Below are 21220 nucleotides of genomic sequence, written 5' to 3' on the forward strand. Positions count from 1 at the left end.
TTGATCCTGACTTAGACTATAAACCAGTGGATTTTGGCAAAGATTTCCTTAAGTATTGCATTCAGGCTTATCAAATATTTGGAAGTCTCACAGATGTTTGCACATAAGTGCCTTTGGTGTGTTTGCATAATTTGCACATTCGAATTTAGATTTTAAATAAAAAATTCTCCATGAATAGACAGTTAGCATATTTTCTATCTTTTTTGGAATTTTATATTTTAATTTTTAAAAATTTGTGTACTGGCATCAGTGAGCTCCTCTTTGTGAAGATGTTTATAAGGCATGTATACACTGAGTGGCCAGATTATTATGATTTCTGAATGCATAATAATCTGGCCACTCAGTGTGTGTGTGTGTGTGTGTGTGTGTGTGTGTATGAGGCCTGGTGCATGAATTCGTGCATGGGTGGGGTCCTGCCAGCCTGACCAGGGGATGGGGACATGGGCGGTTGGCCGGCCTGCCTACTGGTCGAACTCCTGGTTGAGGGGACAATTTGCATATTAGTCTTTTATTATATAGGATACACTGAGTGGCCAGATTATTATGCATTCAGCGATCATAATAATCTGGCCACTCAGTGTAGAATTCAAACATGGTAAGAGTCAAGATGGACTGGTTTGTGCTTATAATAAACTCTAAAATTTCAGTGGCTTAAAACAGCGGTCACCAACCTGAGGTTGCGGACCAGTGGTGGTCTGTGAGGTCCAAAAGGTTGGCAACCGCTGGTTTAAGGAAATCTTTGGAGCAGCGATCGCCAACCAGTGGTCTGAGGACCGAAAGGTTGGCAACCGCTGGCTTAAAACAAAAGAGTTTCTTTTTGGCCCAAGCTAGGTGTCTAATCTGTCAACTGGAGGCTCTGCTTCATGTTTTCCTTATTCTAGGACCCAGGCTGAAAGGGCAAACCTTTCTCTGTAAATTGCTATGTCTGAGGGAAAAAGAATCACACACTGACTCTTAAAGTTTTCATTTGGAAGTGACACACATCACTTTTGCTCACATTTCGTTGGCCAAAGCAAGTCACATGGCTATGCTTTACTCCAGAGGGGCAGGAAAATACAGTTCTACCATATGCTCAGGAGAACCAGAAGTACTTGATGAACAGTACAGATGGCTGCCATGGCTTCTTAGGTCTTCATGGCAGCCTTAGTCTGCTTGGCACAGAGTAAGTGTTGCTGAGAAGCTGGATAGCAAGGTGCCTAACATGGATTCAGTTTCCCCATCTGAAATAGCACTGCCTTACAGAGTTGTGAGGATTAAATGAGATAGTCTTTGTAAAGTCAGTGTCTTTCACATAGTAAACACTCAATAAACGTTAGCTATCATTAGAATTGAGTACCTGTTGATTTTGATTTAAATTATTTGAAGGGTACTGCTTAAGGATTTCCCCCCTTATTTATTTTAAAGGACATAAGAAAAGACCTGGAATTGAAACGTGACCTCCTGGTTCATAGTTTGGGTATGTGTGTTAATTCCTGACATATCTACCCGTTGACTTGGCGATTTTCTTCTGTGTTTCACTCTAGCTCAGGGTCAAGATTTCCACTGAAGTTGGCATCACAAATGTTGATCTCTCCACTGTGGATAAGGATCAGAGTATTGCACCCAAAACCACACGGTAGGTGGGATGCCTCCTGGGCACAGGGGAGCTCAGGCTTGAACTGAGCTCCTCTAGTTGTCATTTCTGTCATCAGTGATCCAGCTTGCACTTCAAATTAAAGAGGCTGTAGTTCTGCTGGCACACCACCAGGGGTGCTGCTTGGCATCCAAGCAGTTTGGGGAGATATCTGTACCAGCTATCAGTGTCTGAGCAAACCGGTCCATGAAATAAGGAGTAAGTCTGAGTCAGCTACATCACAAAGCACATTATTTAGTTAAGATGGTGATTTTAAAAAGAAAAACTTTCTCAGTGAAGGAAGCAGTATATTAATTTATATTCTGGGGTAATCTCTTTGTCTTTACAGTCCTGAAGTTGCTTTGAGTGGCCTCATGGCAACTCTCTTTGGCCCACAGTGTCTCTGGAAAATGTTGGAAGCCTCATAGGTTCTTAGAACTGAGATGGCAACATACCTAGCAGTAGGGATATGATACCCTTTCTCAAGTTCATGAAAGACATCATTGATCAGTCACAGCATTTGTTCCTGCTGAACTCAGAATCTTTTTTTAACACAGCCTTCTAAGTAACCATTAGTAATTGATCAGGGTTCAGTCAGAACACTGTATGAAGCCCATTTGTCAGCCTTTTCATAGATCCTAACTTTGGGGGGCCATCTATACCTTTGGGTATAGTCAGACCCCCATCTTAACTTGGGTGGATATCGATGCCAAAGAAAGTAGATGAGTCCTCAAGACAATTTTGAAGATGGGATATTAGCTGGAACCTAGAAGCAAACCCTTTAAGTCCTGTGAAAGTGCTGGCCCTTCTTCCTCTGGGTTGGATAGTTTCATAGTGACACTGGAGATGAGAGCACTTTTGAGAAACCACTGAAATAATATCTGTGAGAGTGTTTTGCAAAGTTTAATGTTCTATACAAATGAAGAGTTTTAGTACTCATAAGTAAATATAAAGCCCAAGTATAAAATACTAGAAGCCCGATGCACGAAATTCGTGCACTGGGGAGGGGGGGGTCCCTCAGCCCAGCCTGCCCCCTCTCACAGTCTGGGAGCCCTCAGGGGATGTCCTACTGACGGCTTAGGGGAGCGAGGAGTGGGCCTAAGCTGCAGTCTGGCCTCCCTCTGCGGGAGGTGACCAGCGGGCCGATGGGGATGGTGTGGGCAGTGAGCGGCCGGCCCTGCCCCCAATTGAGCTATGGCCACTGGTGGCCTCCCTCTGTGGGAGGCAACCCCAGCAGGCCTATCTGGGGATGCTGCTGGGCAGCCCTGACCCGAATCGCCCCACCGCTGCTGCCACCCGTGGCCTCCCTCTGCAGGAGGTGACCAGGAGGGCGATCAAGGGATGGTGCCAGCCCCAGTTGCCCCACTGCCGCTGGTTGCTGCTGCCTCCCACCCCCCACTGTCGCCTCCCTCTGTCCACTGGCATGTGCCTTGGCTGGCCTGGCGACATCTGCTCACCAGCCCTGCCCCCCACTGACCGGTTGTTTCACTGTTCGGTCGATTTGCATATTACACTTTTATTATATAGGATTATATAGGACTAGAGACCCAGTGCATGAAATTCTTGCACAGGGGTGTGTGTGTCCCTCAGCCCAGCCTGCACCCTCTCCAATCTGGGACCCCTCGAGGGATGTTTGACTGCCCGATCGGGCCTAAACAGGCAGTTGGACATACCTCTCACAATCCAGGACTGCTGGCTCCCAACCACTCGCCTGCCTGCCTTCCTGATTGCCCCTTACTGCCCTCCCCTGCCGACCTGGTCACCCCTAACTGCCCTCCCCTGCCGACCTGGTCACCCCTAACTATCCTGCCCTGCCGGCCTGGTCGCCCCTAACTGCCCTCCCCTGCCGGCCCGATTGCCCCTAACTGCCCAACCTTGCCAGCCTGGTTGCCCCCATCTGCCCTCCTCTGCAGGCCTGGTCCCCCCCAACTGCCCTCCCCTGCAGGCCTGGGTCCCCCGCAACTGCCCTCCCCTGCAGGCCTGGATCCCCCCTAACTGCCCTCCCCTGCCAGCCTGGTCACCCCTAACTGCCCTCCCCTGCCGGCCCAGTAACCCCTAACTTCCCTCCCTTGCCAGCCTGGTCACCCCCAACTGCCCTCCCAATATTGAGCACCCAATATCTCTTGATCAATATATAGGCTCATAATGTTCCCACATCTTGAAAGGCCCCATACTCACAGAGCATTGAATGACTTCGATAAGTATTTTTAAGGGATCATGCAGGAAAGCTAATTTAGGTGATAGGAATGTGTAGTAGATAGATAATATCCTAGATTAGGAAAAAAGATGGCAAATTAGCCTTATATGGTGGTGGCTGAAGGCAGAAAAACAAACGTTGCAGCAAAGAAAGAGCACTAAGTCTGTCTTCTGTCCTAATTGTTTGGCTATTGCTGAACTAAGCAAGCTCCCTTACATTGTTCCTTTTCCTCGATACCTTCTCCCAATTATTAGAATCACCCATTCAACGAAGTTGCCCAAACTGGAAAACCTGGGCTAATACCATTTGCTTTGTTTGCTTTCATCCCTGTGTAATCAGCCCAATAGTTCCATCAGGTTTCCTCATAAATATGTCTCTTATCCACTGCCTCTGTCTAGTCCTAGTTCCCAACATCAGTCTCTCTTTTTCTTGGGCCCAAAAACACTGCAGCTATTTAAAGTGATCCTTCCCACAGTCACCAGAATGGTTCACTTAAAATGAAAGCAAGACCAGGATGCTCCCATGCTTGACATTCTTCACTTTTCCTCCTTCTGTGGAATAAAATCTAAGTTCTCTGCTATGGTACATAAGACCAGGGGTCCTCAAACTTTTTAAACAGGGGGCCAATTCACTGTCCCTCAGACCGTTGGAGGGCCGGACTATAGTTTAAAAAAAACTATGAACAAATTCCTATGCACACTGCACATATCTTATTTTGAAGTAAAAAAACAAAACGGCAAAAACACCCGCATGTGGCCTGCGGGCCGTAGTTTGAGGACGCGTGCATAAGACCCTCAGTGGTCTGTCCTTTGCCTACTTCTCAGGCCGCTGCGGAAGTCAGGCCTGACCGGCGCTGCAGGCGGCCGGGATCCGAGCTTGACTTGGTTGACGTCCTTAGGTCCTTGAAGTGAAAGAAAGCCTGGACACATAACATAGCATTTCTCCAGACCCTGCTAAAAATTTATTCTGTGCTTTTCTCGGGCCTGGTTTTATCAATCCAGTTAACCCTCAGGTCACAAACAGTTCTCCATGTCTGTCTGTCCACAACAATGAGAGCGGGAAGTTTAAAAATGAAGTGAAGTTTGCATTCTTTACTCTGTTCTTAGATATGTGCAGATCCTCTCTATAAATTTACTGTATAAATGTCTCTTTCAGGGTGACCTACCCAGCCAAGGCCAAGGGCACGTTCATCGCAGACAGCCACCAGAACTTTGCTTTGTTCTTCCAGCTGGTAGATGTGAATACTGGTGCTGAGCTCACCCCTCACCAGGTCAGGAAAAAGCCCAGGCATTCTCTTGCCTTGGAACATTAGAGTCAACTATATAACTGGCTAGAGAAGATTCCAAATTCCTGCTTTCAGATCTTCACTCTGCACCCTGAAGGTCCATCCGGTTCTCCCACATGACACTCTGCCCCTTCTCATATTGGTTGTAACCCTGAACCTGGCATACACTCTTCTTTTTAAAATATTAGCTGGTTTTGAGAAGATATATTTAAGACAGATTAGCACTTAATTGAGGCTTTTTCTTTCTGACAAAAACCTCCGCCAAAAACCATGTCTTAAAATAATTTTGAAAAAAGGAAAACCTAGTCAATGGGCCCAAGCATTTGTTTTGTTCTGGCCAAAGCAGATTTCTATTTGTGGGAATCTGAAGAACAGTTCTTTTTAACTTGTGCCTAGGTCATATTATGAAAGCGATAGGTTTCGGTTTTATAAAGTAATAATATTCTTTGAAAGATTTCAAACCAAGTCCTTTCCCTAGAGGATCAGATATGGCCTCCTGTCCTCTCAGGCACCTCTGTCATCCCCTATAGTTGGCAGTAATTGCCCTCAGCCCTGTCCCATCCACGGTTGTATTGTAAAGGAAAATTCAGATAAATACTCTGAATACTGAAAGACAGGAAAGAGTATGGGACTTAATGGGCTTGATTTAGGTGCTTTGTAAGCAATGCTTTGGCAAGAGCCACTAGACTTGTGTCCATGCTGGAGGGGCAGCTTCAGAGCATACCTCTGAGTTGGGTGAATTTACTTGGAAACCTTTTGCTTTCTGTTTCCTGTAGCTGCAGTGGCTGCGCTTGTGCCCAGCCCCCAGCGTGACTGCCCGTAGGAACATCATCCCAGCACTTCTCTGTTCCTCTCTCCCTTCCACCCTCAGGCTCCAGAGAGCTTGGTTTGTGTACTTGATCAGGACCATGGCTAACCAGCTGTTAAGTACTTAGCCTCTTAGCATTTCGCAGCTCTTCTCAGAATGATATTTACGAACCAAACAGCACAAGGAAAGAAAGAATACGAAGAAAGGAAATTATAAGACTAGTAAATTGGTGAAATTTGGGTTAGGGTAGGAAAGTTAGTGAGGAAATATAACTTTAACTGAATACTTGTTTCATCTAAGATTCTGGTTTGAAAACCATGGCTTAGAGACCTCCCAGGTATAATAGCATTTTGCAGACAAGCCTGGCTGCCAGCTGACTTGGCTCTGACAGGAGGAAGATCAGGCATCTGAGCTCCTGAAACCCATTCTTGGCCAAGACTAGCCAGGATGCTTCACAACTCTGGACCCTTTTCCTAAATACTTTTGAGGGTTCGTTGCCCAGGTATAGAGTAACAATTGGGATTTGTATTTTTTTCTGTGGATCCAGCATTAGCTGTGTAAACTCATTTAATCCGCATGCCTTATGATCTGTAAAATGGAACAAGTCTACTTGCCTTGTTGAATTCTTTATTTTGAAGAAAAGCTCTGAGTGGATACTAAGTTTTGCTGCAGTTATAATGTGCAGAAACCTTAGTTTCTTATGGCATTGGGGGGATAAAGTTTTTAGACTGGTACCATCATATTGATGATATCGGCTGCTGTTTGTTGTTGACCAGCTAGAGTACATGAGGTCCTGTGCTAAATGCTTTGCATACATGCTAGAGTACATGAGGTACTGTGCTAAATGCTTTGCATACATGCTAGAGTACATGAGGTACTGTGCTAAATGCTTTGCATACATTATCAGGAATCTTCACACAGATATACCACATGTTGAAGTTAATCTTCTTATTGTCATAAAGATGAAGAAATCAAGGCCTAAGGAAGTTAAGTAACCTGCTCTGTTAATAAGTAGTGGATCCAAGTCTGTCTGTCTTCAGAGCCTGGGCGCTCTCGGTGACACCAGGCTGCTCTGCTTGATTAGAACTCTGCCTTGCTATCAGTCTCCAAGCCTGCACTACTGAATCTTTAGCTGGAGGCAGTAGGAAATTGAAAATGGGCCTCTCACAGTTCCACCTCATTTCCCTTCTTTTTATCCTCTGGTGAAGAAGTTAATTGGGCAGTGAAGTGGCCAAAAGGCTGGCAGGAAGAAGAAATTGAAGCAACAGCAAAGCGCTAAATCATCCACAAACTGGGCATAAATCCTCCAAGTGTCAAGAATTGGCTGCATCCCTAAGTTAAATTTCTTATACTAGCAAAAGTTATCTCTGAGCCAGGAACCAGGGTGGGTTGGCCACTCCGTCCGCTCTCTCAGGCAGGAGCTCTCACTGTGTTGAAAGAGCCAGCAGTCTGCTACCTCATTGATTCAATATGGGGCCCTGAGGGAGTTTTTAAATTATCAGATACAATATTATTGTTTCATCCAGACATTTGTCCGACTCCATAACCAGAAGACTGGCCAGGAAGTAGTGTTTGTTGCTGAGCCGGACAGCAAGAATGTGTACAAGTTTGAACTGGATACTTCTGAGAGAAAGATCGAATTTGACTCTGCATCTGGCATCTACACTCTCTACTTGATCATCGGAGATGCCACTTTGAAGAACCCAATCCTTTGGAATGTGGTATGTGCCTAAATGCACCTTGACCTAGGCAAGAGTGGCTATGCCACAGTCAGACACAGACAGTTCCTTTTCAGGGGCCTGGGTTTTTTACCCTAACCTTGCCTATGCCTCTCACGGGGCAACAAATATGCATTGTGAGGTGAGGGGCTGTGTGCTGTTGCTATTAGTAGTCTTAGAGGCGTGATATGGCCTGGCACATAGTAAGCGCTTAATAAATAATAATCGAGTGAATGAATGAAGTATACATTTGCCCTTGTGGGTTCTAGCAAATTTCTATAAAAGTTATACTGGAAGAAGGTTTTCATATTACATCAAAGGACTATGTAGAATACATAAATGCTAGAGATAAAGGGCTTGGCCTTTGAGATATGGTATACCTTGTGGGATGGGGTTTGGGGTAAGATTTGAGTTCCAGTAACAATTCAGAATGGTGTGGAACATTGAATTATAGGATATTCAAAATGCTAATAAACTAATAATCAACATTTGCATAACATGTTACTGTTTACATAGTGCCTTTCACCTGTGTATCTCAATTGATAAGAGAAAACGTCTTAAAAAACATGGCGTTTGAGCTAGGTATTGAAGAATTGCAAGGGTTTATCAGAATAGTATATGAGGCTGTGGGCTAACCACTGGGGAACAGCCTGCAGAAAAGCCTGAGGTACTTTCACTGCAATGTGTTTGATCTATTTTACTGGAGCACCTGATGAATCTGGTCAGCAGCAGGAGACAAAGAGGTTGGAAAGGTAACCGAGGCCAAATTGCATCCTTGAATGGTGGTTGGCTCCCTTTGCAAGACAAAGGAGCAGCTGTGTTTCTTGTGTTGTATTCAAAGCTCTTTTTCTTCTCCTGGACTTTGGGCTGCTTTTTGTATGAGAGCACATTTTCATTTCTTTTCTTTCTTTTTTTTTTTTTTTTCTGTGACTAAATCACACTTCCCAGGGACACTGAGTGTTTTCTGATTGCAGCTATAACAGCCTGAGTACCAGCTGAGATTTTTATATTAAGCAACTCACCAGGCTGGTAGAAAATTGGAACTCTTGCTCTAAAATGCATTTTCAACAAATTATTATTTTGTTCTTGAAATTTTTACTGCCTCAGTTTGCTGACTTAGAAGTGATTGGACTGCTTGGAGCTTTTTCCAGTTATGGTCCTGGATGTGAGTTAGGGAGTACTATTGTGCTGGTGAATCTTACCCCCTTCTCTGTCCCTGTGACTTTAAAGATGCTCTTACTCTTTTAGGCTGATGTGGTCATCAAGTTCCCTGAGGAAGATGCTCCATCGACTGTCCTATCCAAGAACCTTTTCACCCCCAAACAGGAAATTCAGGTATATTTCAAGAGGCTTCTCCACTAAGCACAAGGAAATGTGAAATGGCAGCAGACCTCTGGATGGTGGCTCTGGTCCCTTCTTTAACCTGTCTATATAATGCTGTATAGTTTGGTCGTCACCACCCTGTGAATTAGGCAGAGCATATATCAGTCGCGTCCTAGAGCTGACAAAACAGACTCAAAGAGCCCTGTGACCAGCTCCCAGAAAGCAGGTAGTTGTAGACAATCTCAGAAATCGAGTCTATTTTTCTTAAACATCCAGGAGTACAGCCTGAGATTACTGCCTGACAGCTATAGCAAAACTGAGCTTGGCTTTCTTTCTGTCTGCTCCTGCATAACTCAGGGCTGATGGGGCTGACTGGTGGAAAACTCAACTGGGACAACAGGGCTTTCCTCCCCGAGGCAAATTCTTCCTCTCTTCTGGGATTCACCTTCCTTGCACACAAATATTAGCCATCCCTGCCCAGCACAGCTCACAGACTGCTGTGAGGGTCAAAACAGATAATGGATAGCCCTGGCCGGTTTTCTCAGTGGTTAGAGCATCAGCCCTTGGATCTAAGGGACGTGGGTGTGATTCCCGGTCAAGGGCACATACCTCCGTTGCAGGTTCCATCCCCTGCCCCAGTCAGTGCTCATTCGGGAGGCAACTAATGAATGTGTCTCATGTTGATGTTTCCTCTCAACTCCCCTCCCCTTCCACTCTATAAAAATCAATGGAAAAAATATCCTGGGGTAAGGATTTAAAAAACAAAACAACCAACAGATAATGAAAATGGATAAGGCAAAAAAGGCTTTAAAAAGTTTCTAAAACACTTTACAAAATAAGCATAAGAATTGTTCAACAGTTTCATCACTGGTTAAGAAAACAAGTGATCCACTCAGTGAATTATTTTGCATTCATGAGAAATGATCTTAGTAATGTGGAAACCTACGTGTAAATTAATGTTGAAGCATTCCAAGCAGACTACTCTTATTTCACTATTAAAAAAAAAAAAGACAAGGGCCTCAAGGGTAGAGTAGTAGGACACTGATAAAGAAAATGAGGTTAACACTGATAAAGAGAATGAGGTTAACACCAGTTAGCTGACTTAAGTGGAGGAGTAACATATGATGGATAGTCCCACCCTGGGGACCCAGGAGCATTACAAAATCCAGATTCCTGCCTTGGGTGTGTTGCTCAAGCCATTCATATGCCTGGGCTCCCTCTTTGATACTAGGCAAATGCCACTTGATGGATTGCATTTCCCCCACCTCTAAATGGCAATGAGTCTTTGAAGGGATAAAGAGGGTTGGCCAAATAGTGAGCTGAGACTAGTGTATTGTCTTTGGAAGGAGACCTCTGGGATCAGAAGCCAGCATTGAGATGAGGCTAAAGGCCAAGTGGCCATTCATTGCCAGGGGGTTTTAGCCTCTGAGAAACAGTTCCTCATCTTGACTGTCATTGGCATTTTGGACCCTGGTAAAAACGGCAGCTCCTACTGGGAAGGGCATGTTCTTAAATATTCTTGGTGTGACTTATTTTGGCAGCACCTGTTCCGTGAGCCTGAGAAGAGGCCCCCCACAGTGGTGTCTAATACATTCACTGCCCTGATCCTCTCGCCCTTGCTCCTGCTCTTTGCTCTGGTAAGTAGCTGTAATTAGCATGGGCAGCATGTGTCTGGCGCCAGACTTAGCAGATGTAGCTGTTCCAAAGGAGGCTTTGTGCTCTGGCCTCAGCACAGCTCCAAAGGGGTTCAGCAGCTGTGACCTGCGCCAGTGGTCAAAAACTTTTAGAATAACTAAAAGTCCCCACTATGGGGAAGCAGCCAGATAAACCACTCCATTAATAAGGGGCATGAGAAAGTACCCAATGGCCACTGAAAATGATAAAGGTGTATGGACTGGGATGCTCTATCTAGGAATGTTCAGATGAGGTAAGTGTGGAAAAAAACAAAACAAAAAGCAAGGCCCCAATGCCTATAGCTATATAAAAATAGAGTACAGAGGCTGTGCATTTCAGCACTGTAGCATAAAACTATAAGCAACCTAGAGTCTTTATAAAAGCAAGTGTTAAATAAATTATGGTATGTCCATACTGTGGAATAATATGCAGTTTATTAAAAGAATGGATAGGTTTATATGCTGATATGACAAGATTGTTAGGATGTCTTACTGAGTGAAGAAGGCAAGGGGTTAGGATAGGGTTACCTCTAAGGAGAGATCTTTTTAAGGAGTATTGAAAAAGGAAATTTTTACCTTTTATACTTTAAAGTACTATTTGAAAATTTTTTACCAATTAAATTTTTTTCTTTTTAAAAATTATAAACGTAGATTCATATAATCAAAGTTCAGAAAATTAGAAACTCATTGGATCTTACTTTTGGAAAATTGCCTGTTCCTAATTCATTCATTGATATTAATAAAATAGTTATTGGTCAATATAAATCTGAAAGGCATGCCACAAGCTTTCAGAAACCAGACCCTAGGATATGGGTACCTGTTGTCATATTTGAGTGATCAGAATTTCAAAAGCCAAGGCACCCACAGCAAGAGCACACATCCTACCAGCTGCCAGGGGTTTATCTTACCAATACTTAGAGAAAATAGCAGGGGTGCCAATTACTTTATCATGAATTCAGTTTCTGACCTTTCAGCTTCATGGCTTCACCTGTTTTAAAATAGAAAAGTTTGCTGTCAATATATGATGTTCAGGTTTGAGTTACCCAAGCACATTTTTTAAAAATATATTTTATTGATTTTTTACAGAGAGGAAGGGAGAGGGATAGAGAGCTAGAAACATTGATGAGAGAGAAACATCAATCAGCTGCCTCCTGCACACCCACACAGGGTATGTGCCCACAACCAAGGCACATGCCCTTGACCAGAACCGAATCTGGGACCTTTCAGTCCACAGGCCGATGCTCTTTCCACTGAGCCAAACCGGTTAGGCATTCCAACACCAAGCACATTTGAGTGCAGGTGTTGGAATGCCTTTCTAAAAAAAAAAAAAAAAGGAGGGGGGGACAATTTTTCCTAAAGACTTAGAATAGGGTAATTGTCACTTGGAAAAATTCCCTGTCTAAGTATGCATGAACTTGTAAGCCCTTAGGATTGTTCATTGGACTAGCATTGACATGCCATGTGTTGCCTCGCTTTCAAATTGTAATGTCTTTTTAATTTATTTCTCCCCATTGTTTAGTGGATCCGGATTGGTGCCAATATATCCAACTTTACTTTTGCTCCTAGCACGATTATCTTTCACCTGGGACATGCTGGTAAGTGCTCCCGGCTGCTAATTCCATTTAACCTCCTCTGACATTTAGCCTGCCCACGCAAACGCCCTGTTAAGTAGACCCACAACCTATTAACTATAATGACTTAATAGTATAACATTTCCCTCTTCCGCCTGGCCTTTTAGGACAGTTAATATGATGATAAACCTGTTTGGGCCATCAGCTTAGAACAGCTGTCATTATATTGGGTTTCATTGTACTAGGCTGCTGTTGGCAGGCCATTTACCCTCATTTAATAGCCCTGTTCATTTCCAGAGATTACTCACTTATCGTATCTTTACATTGAGCCATCTTCCTGGACAAAGAGCATTAATGTAGTTTCCAGAGGTTATCTTTCCCCAAGGTATCGATCTTCACATTTGCTGGCAGCTGTGTCTGCACAGTAATAGAAAACAGTTTCTTCCACAGTCAGACATCCTGTCCTGCATTGTTTTCTTGATAACTTAGGACCTAAACTGTCAATTCACAAATCAGCTAAGCATTTCAAAGGCTTGCAACACCATTGGATCGGTGTTGCCTTGCATTTCACTTTCATATTCTTTTCTAATTTCTTTGCCTCTTTCAGGAGACCCTCCTGTGTCCATAGTGCGTGGGTTCTTTAAGGGTCCACAGAGGAATCCCTTGAAATTCTAGGCAAATGTGTATCTATTCTTTTCTGGGGAAAGAGAGAGTCTATAACTTTTATCAGATTCTCAAAGTGGTCCATGACCTCAAAAATGGTTAAGAACCCCTGCTGTAGTTCATTTATCATCCTTCCGGGCAAAATTGATAGGATGACCTTTCTCTCCAGCCCAGATACTGGATTTGAGTGATAACCTCCTGGGTCAGGTTGAGAACAAAACCTGAATATAAATTTTTTTAGAGCCATGACTTTTCTTGCCAGAATGCTTTGTGTGCACATCCCCTCATTTGATTCTCATCACAATTCTGATGGGGGTGACCAGGGCAGGAATTATGATCCATATTTGACAGGTGGGAATTTAGGCTTAGAGAAATTAAGTGGATGGAAGGGCAGGGCCTGGACCAGAACCCTGGACTCTTAATGTGCAGGCCTGAGCCCTTTTCACTAAGCCTTCCTCCTCAGTCCTCCTAGGCATAGTGGCAAATTATCCTTAAAAAAATTTTAAGGCCCTAGCCCAGGCGTCCTCAAACTACGGCCCGCAGGCCACATGCGGGTGTTTTTGCCGTTTGGTTTTTTTTACTTCAAAATAAGATATGTGCAATGTGCATAGGAATTTGTTCATAGTTTTTTTTAAACTATAGTCCAGCCCTCCAACGGTCTGAGGGACAGTGAATTGGCCCCCTGTTTAAAAAGTTTGAGGACCCCTGCCCTAGCCGGTTTGGCTCAATGGATAGAACATCGACCTGCGGACTAAAGGATCCCAGGTTCGATTCCGGTCAAGGGCACATGCCCAGGTTGTGGGCTCAATCCCCAGTGTGGGGCGTGCAGGAGGCAGCCAATCAATGATTCTCTCTCATAATTGATGTTTCTCTCTCTCTCTCTTCCTTCCTCTCTGAAATTAGTAAAAATATATTTTTAAAAATCTTAAGAAAAAGGAAATGATTTATATATTTATTTAATCCTGTATATTTTTATTCAGAATTTTCAAAATGACCCAAGTATAACAATAATGTTTAAAAAAAATCTACATTAAAGAAAATCTATGTGAGCCAGACTGTGGAATAAGATACAGTAGCTGAGGTCTGGTTTTTACTTCTGGATTTCTTGATGGCGAAGGCTGAGAGGCAAGTATATTGAGTTATCTATTTTTTTTGGTATCAGATAAAAGGAATAAAACAAGCTGATCTAGAAATACAGACCTTTTTTGGATCTAGCAATTACTCCTCCTCACTGTCCTCTGCCCTAGTTTGTTGTCACTATTTCATTTAATTGGCTAACACGGTGCTTGTTCTTGTAGCTATGCTGGGGCTCATGTATGTCTACTGGACTCAGCTCAACATGTTCCAGACCCTGAAGTACCTGGCCATCTTGGGTAGTGTGACATTTCTGGCTGGCAATCGGATGCTGGCCCAGCAGGCAATCAAAAGGTAAGGATGGGGATGGGCCACGGTCCATTAGAAATGTTTTGTTAGCTCTGTTCCCCCAACTCTCTGAACAACGGTATGTGGTAAAACATTTATATCGTTAGGGGCAAGTGTGGCACGTTAATCCAACTCAATACAGAAGCCTTTTTAAGTCAGAAAAGGGCCTTGGTGGTCAACTTTAAATGTTTTAAAATCCCAGCCATTTATATCCTAACAAATTAGAACATGAGAAGAAAATAATTGTTTTATGGAGGTTAAAATGGATTAGAAGATGGTTGTTAATGTGCTGGCCTATATACAAATGTTCTCTCTGTCCCAGAGAACCCTGACCTCCTCCCTTGCCCCAGAGGGTTACTTCTCTGTAACCCCCACAGGCTCCCGGAGCTTTTCCTCCTGAGCATGAAGGTCCATGCTCTTCGCCCCCAGAAACAGCCTCACTGGTCAGTAGCCCATACCACGTCCCCAAGAACCAGACAATCTTAGGTTCACACAGTGATCAGATCTCATGTGATGGCATCTTGACTTCTGAACCTGGATTAGGGGCACATTTAAATGTCACATAGGTGTTTCTCATTGATTTGACTTTATTAAACTTGGGTGATGTCAGCCATGTAAAGGTCAGTAAAAGAAGGTCAGACTTGCTTTCACCTTTGGAAGTTAGCATTTTTAGACATGTCCTGCTTTCTCCTCTCCAGGACTTTTGCTGGAAGAATGTAATTCAGTAGTGTGCCCTCCAACACGGCTGCTGATTAAGTTGGTCAGATCAGGGAGGCCTCTCAGAGATCATTAGTGGGCGCGAGAGCCACACATCTCATCCCTGCCTGAGTCTCCATTGTGAGCTTTCTAGGGCCTCACCGTGGAGGTCCAGCCCCGATATGCACCTGGACGGCCCTGAATAATCCAGATTCCACTAGAGCTTCCCTTAGCACCAGCAGTGGCAGCTGTTCATTTTGCTGCCCCTCCAGCAGCCTTCACTTGGCAGCTATGCATTGCATCTGAGAAAGGGCCAGGGACTCAGCTGTTTTTTCTAAGCCCTGTTACCTTGCAGCAAGAAGTCTAGGCCCCAGGGAGCTCAAGGCCATACTCTGCTGAGTTTTCTTATTTCTGGAAGTTGCCCCACAAGACAAACAAAATCAAGGGGAGATAAGGGTGGAAACCATTTTATTGAAATCCCACTTAGCATGAGTTCCTAATATGGAATCCTAAAATTGTGTACATTTTTTTGGAGAAAGAGATTATGATTCTTATCCCCTGCCCCACACACATCCCATACAGAAGGTTTGTTGCCATGTGTGAGTCCTAGAACAAACAATGGGAAAGTCAATGACCCTAAAGAAAGCTCTGGTTGGGTGTTTGCCGTTTCTTTCCTCGGCTTATTTCTCTTCTCACTGTCCTTTCTTGATTCTCAATCCCTCTTTCCTTTGGCAGGATCGCTGCAGAGCAGAGCAGTAGATTGGCAAAATATAGGACATTACGGTAACGATGAAGGGCGGTCTCATCCAGAAGTAGGGCCCCTTTCCCCCTTGCCTGCCTCATGCATGTCAGTTACTTATCTAGTTTGCAGCCCACTCATTCCTCCCCACCCATCCCTAAACCAAAGCTGAATCCTGAGGCCGTTTTCCCACTTTCTGGCCCAGGTTGTGACTGCCCCTTGAGTTAGCCCAGTGGGTGGGGTAATTTTGCAGCAGAGCAACCTTGACCTGGCTTTAACTACATAACTCCATCCTCCCTAATGTCTCATGGGGTACTTTTTATTTTTTTAAATATATATTTGTATTGATTTTAGAGAGGAAGGGAGAGGGATAGAGAGATAGAAACATCAATGATGAGAGAGAATCATTGATCAGCTGCCTCTTGCATGCCCCACACTGGGGATTGAGCCCACAACCTGAGCATGTGCCCTGACCAGGAATTGAACTGGGATCTCCTAGTTTATAGGTTGACATTCAACTACTGAACCGTGCTGGCCGGGCTCATGGGGTACTTTTTAGATAATAGTCCCTCTCTCTGTGTTTATAGGAGAACAGTTGAGATAAGACAGGTCCATCCTTGGACTTTTTAAAAGGGAACCCCATTCAGAACATCTAAATTCATTACATGATGGTCTGATGACAAGTCCTGGCACACCTTGTCATGGTTTCTAGGCCTTTCTGTAACACTAATTTTTGATTGGGTCAAACTGTTGTTTTGGTGAGATTCTAAATTATGGACTGATGGCCACAGAGCAAAGCCAGTATCAGAACCCAGATTCCTAGAGTTTAGGATATGGATCAGGGCTGCTCCCTGTGTGACTGAAATGTGTGAAATATCACCCATTCTCCATGCAGGTATTAGTCCTAGAACAAAGATGAAGTGGAAGCAAGGAGGAGAGAGTGTTTGATGATTCATTGATCAACTCCTCTAGACCAGGGATCGGCAAAAGTTTGCTGGAAAGAGCCAGATAGTACTTTAGGTTTCGAAGACCATACTGTCTCTGTTAGGACTACTCAGCTCTGCCACTGTAATGTGAAAACAGCTACAGACTATGAAAATAAATGAGCATGGCTGTGTTCCAATAAAACTTTACTTATAAAAACAGGCCGTGGGCTGGATTTGGCCCGTGGGGCATAGTTTGCTGACCCCTGTACTAGATCAAAAAGAGGGGGGAAGTATTTGAATTTTCTAGTCATGTTACCTCTCATCCCTTTCTGTGGAAATGGCTTTCCTGCCAGAGAAATGAAGCCATCTAATTTTTAATCCTCTGGAAATAAAAAAAATCAACAAAAGCATAGACTGTAGAGCCTTTTCACTGATGTGTGACCATAAATTGAAACATCTCATCCTCAACACAAAAAGAAACTTTTTTTTTCAGGTTTAACTTATATACAGTAAAATTCACCCTTTTTAGTGTAGAATTCTGTGAATCTTGACTAACACATACACAATAGTGTAAACACCACCTCAATCAAGATACAGCCTATTTCCACACTCCAAAAAAGTGCCCCTGTGTCCCTTTTTCTTGAGTCCCTCCTCCCCATCCTCATTCCTTGGCCATTTCCATTTGGTTTTACCCTAAATTACACACTTGCTCTATCTGAGATTTGCTTTCAGAACTGGTCCTTTCTGCTAAATACTGAGCTCTTTAATTCTTTAAAGATTCGTTTTGTCTTTCTTGATTTTTAGATAGCCTGCCCTCACCCTACTGTCCCCAAATCATACTGCTTGAAAGAGAGGCAATAATCCTTGATTATTTGGATGTTTAGGACTTTCTGAAGTTGAGACCTAGGATTTTTTTTTTTAATCCTCACCCAAGGATATTTTCTTTGAGAGTAGAAAGGAGGCGGGGAGGAGAGAGAGAGAGAGAGAGAAATAGCAATGTAAGAAAGAAACAGTGATTGGTTGCCTCCCCCATGCACTCCAATTGGGGCCAGGGATAGATACAGCCCAGGTATGTGCCCTTGACCCTAACCCGAGGCCCTTCTGTGTGAGGACTGACGTTCTAACCACTGAACGCACCAGCTAGGGCGGGACCTAGGATTTTAAAGGGAAGTCCCTGGTAGCTAGGTGGTTTTTATTTGAGGACATACATTGATGTGATCGGGGCAGGATAAAGGCTTGTGGGCCACTGCCCTTCCAGCTGTTCTCGTTTCATACTCGTGCTAATCCTCTCCACGTGAACATTTGGAGCACACATTTTAAAGTACCTGAGTGTTGGTAGGGAGTTAAGAGCACTCACTTCAGCCCTCAGGATTAGTTCTGTGCTTGTACCTGCCCCTTGGAACTGTTAATTAATTGAGTAGAAGGCAGCCATTCTGCAAGATTGTGTCATCACATCGGCCCTCACCACTGGATATAGCTGCCTGCTGAGGACGGTGTGTGTGTCAGCACCCAGCCTATGCTTGCCAGAGCCACCAAATCACTTCCTTGCTGCTGTCACCCTCCTGGTTGCACCGTGTCTGTCTAGATTGTCATTTTTGTTCTTGTGTTTCCCCATTACTTCTTTGAGTCTAGGGACAGGCAGCCTTACAGCAAGAAGGAATAAAGAGATCAAGCGGTTTTTTCTGTGAGCTGAGTCCCATTTTTGAGAATCATTCTTTCTAAAATTTAGATTCTGACCAGAGGCAGGATTCTGTACTGAGTGGTCAGAATGTTGTCTTCCTAGCTATATGCGGGCCAAATGTTGGTTGGTGGACCTGGAGTCTGGGAAGTTGAAGATGAGCATTCTGTAAATCATCTTTTCTGTTCACATAATAAAAATTTATACTGTCTTGCCCTGGCCAGTGTGGCAGCTGATCAGTGTTTTGCTCTCACGTCAGTGTTTCTCTCTCTCCCTTTCCCTTCCTCTCTCTCTAAAACTCAAAAAATCTTTTAAAAAATTGCACTGTCTTTTTGACCTTGCACTGTGAGAGGTGTGCCTGGAATTACCTCATCCTCTTAAATTTTCACATATCACTCTCTTAGTTATCAGGTTTGTTTCATTATTTTTATTTAACTTACCATCAGTTTTAGTTTGAGCTAGCTCTTTTACTCTTGTGAAATGAGATGGGGCATAAGTAAATAGAATTCATAGAAAAATGACTATTCCTTTATTAATGGGAACTTATAGTGGGAGAGTACCTTGGTCTCTCTCTTGTCACCGGTTAGGAACTATGGCAGTAAATTGAAACCTTCAGTAATTTTGCATTTGTCTCCCTTTTCTTTCAGAACAGCACATTAGTTCCAGAAGTCTAAAGGAAACTCTGAAACCTGAAATGAATGTCAAGAAGAGGAGTCAAGAACAATTCAGTTTGAAAAGAGGAATGAAAAACAAACTTTATTTAAAAAGAAATAAGTTGAAATTGTGGTTAGACTTTTTTTTTTTTTTTTTTTTTTAATTGAACCAACATAGAGCAGATTCCTGTGAGCCCAGATATTCTGTTTCTTTGGCATGATGCCCGAGCAGGATGCTGTGAATATTCCTAACTTACCCAAATAAAATTGTTTTGGAATAAAGGGAATAATGGGAACAAAGGCTTGATTGAGAGTTGATTCTAGTAGTTTTGGACTGTGGGACTCCTGGGGCACACACACGAGGACTTAGTTGGAAAGTGTTGTTGACACACTAGCCTGGACGCTTCTTCAGGCCCTTTCACATTGGTCCTTCTCACCTGGAAAAGCCAGTGTCCTTTCTTCTGCAGCCCTGGGTACCAGCCGTCTGCACAGGGGCCCTGTTGGTATCTGAAGGCTTTGCTTTTGCCTTGAAAGTTTGGTGTCAGTTGCAATGGGGAAGGGGAGGCATTGTCTCAAAAGAAGGCTGTCCACATGCATTATCTTAGGCTCTTAGAGGATCACACACATCTCAAGAATATCCCTTGTGAGGTTGTGCCCAGGACCACCATTACATGGGGGTTATATAATACCACTTGGAGAAGTAACATTGAATTAGTGTGGTTAAGTGTATAGATTTCAGTGTCAGGCAGACCTGCTGCTACCACTATTAGGGTGAGGGACTTTGGGCAAGGGCCTGAACTTCTCCAAGCCTCCTTTTTTTCTTCAGTAAAAGATAATAACCTCATCTGACTGAAGCAGTTTCATGCATTTTAAGCACTTGGCTCAGTGCTTGGCATCTTTCCTAACTGACCCAAAGTCATGTACTTTGGCTCAGTGCTTCTAATTCTATTAATTGAAACATAACTAATACATTTAGATAACTTTTGAAATGCAGCTAATCCTATCAGTATTGAATTTGGGGGTAGAGAGTGTTTTTTATTCAGATTGCTTTCCAAGCTGGACTTCATTACAGTGAGGAAATTGAGATATTGATTGGGAAAGAGCAAAAGGAGGTCCTGGAACTTTGGGCTAGCTCTGAATGAGATTCTGCAGACAAGAGGGCCATGTGGGCAATTACAGGGATGCCTCTAAGATGGGAAGAAGGCGGCCTCACCTTCCCAGAGGTTGTAAGCTGGTGGCCCATAGATATGTTTTATTTGACCCATAGTGGGGGTTTTTTAATTGAATTAGTAGCTAACGTTTACAAATTGAGAAGATTCATGTAAAAATCTAGGTTTGGGGTTTTGGTTTCAGAGTTGCAATAATCAGCTGGAACTGAATAGCAGCTCCTCCCAATGGATGGGGCCAGCACTCCCCAGTGTGCCAGAGCCCCGTCCCTCACAGGTGTCAGTCCTCACAGCACAATGTGCTGTTCCACCTGCCACTTCACTCCTGTGGACAAAGGACTGGAAGCCTTGCTTTTAAAAAAAGTTTTAGCTTATCCCACCCTGAGGGGAAATGTGATGTTGACCTCCCATTGCTGTTGGGTGGCTTCTGGTGTCCCTTAGGGACCTCAGCTCAGAGTGGTGTGGAAGGGATGAAAGCTGAGAGCTGGGCGGGCTGCTGGTTACTCCTGTAACCAGACCTGTAGAGTTCTGGAAGACAGACCGGATGAGGCCTGATGGACAGCGTTACGGAGAAAGGGAACTGGGCCTGATGATAGAAGTGCAGTGGCTGGAAGAAAGGAAGTCAGGAAACGGCTTCCTAGAGGCAGGGCTGGCCTGCAGACCCAGAGGAGAATCAAGCAACCACACACATTTGTTCCGTGCCAGGCTTGGTGCTCTGCCCAGAACTACAGCAGTGAGCAAGACATACATTCCCTGCCCTTGGTCCACTTAGAACCTGGAAGGTACGGGGAAAGGGAGCAAAAGGATTACAAACGAGAAGGGCTTTAAAGGAAGCAGTTTTATTTAGAGGGGTTGGGAAAGCTAAACTGCCCTGAAGGACCAGAAGGAACCTTTGCAGAGCTGGGGCAGAGACTCTAGGCAGAGAATTAACAAATGCAAAGGCTCTGAGGCAAGATCTTGGCATATTTGAGCTGAAAGTAGGCCAGTGCAATTAGGGCGCAGTTAGCAAGGAGACTAGTTTCCTCAAAGGATTAGGAAAATGCTCCCTGCTTTCTTTCTTTTTTTTTAAATCCTAACCCGAGAATATGCT

General features: G+C 43.9%; 1 protein-coding gene across 1 annotated transcript in view; it reads left to right on the top strand.

Moving 5' to 3' along the window:
• Positions 1-19270, top strand: part of RPN2 (ribophorin II) — a 62078-nt gene extending 42808 nt beyond the window's left edge. Inside the window, exons 10-17 of the mRNA XM_079785020.1 lie at positions 1524-1615; positions 4965-5079; positions 7429-7623; positions 8869-8955; positions 10485-10580; positions 12136-12211; positions 14149-14278; positions 18959-19270. Coding sequence (XP_079641146.1) covers positions 1524-1615; positions 4965-5079; positions 7429-7623; positions 8869-8955; positions 10485-10580; positions 12136-12211; positions 14149-14278; positions 18959-18971 — 804 coding nt within the window. The 3' untranslated portion in view covers positions 18972-19270. The remainder of the gene's footprint in view (positions 1-1523; positions 1616-4964; positions 5080-7428; positions 7624-8868; positions 8956-10484; positions 10581-12135; positions 12212-14148; positions 14279-18958) is intronic.
• The last annotated feature ends 1950 nt before the right edge of the window (positions 19271-21220 follow it).

Source organism: Cnephaeus nilssonii, assembly GCF_951640355.1.
Source record: "Cnephaeus nilssonii genome assembly, chromosome: 11".
Taxonomy (NCBI): Eukaryota; Metazoa; Chordata; class Mammalia; order Chiroptera; family Vespertilionidae; genus Cnephaeus; species Cnephaeus nilssonii.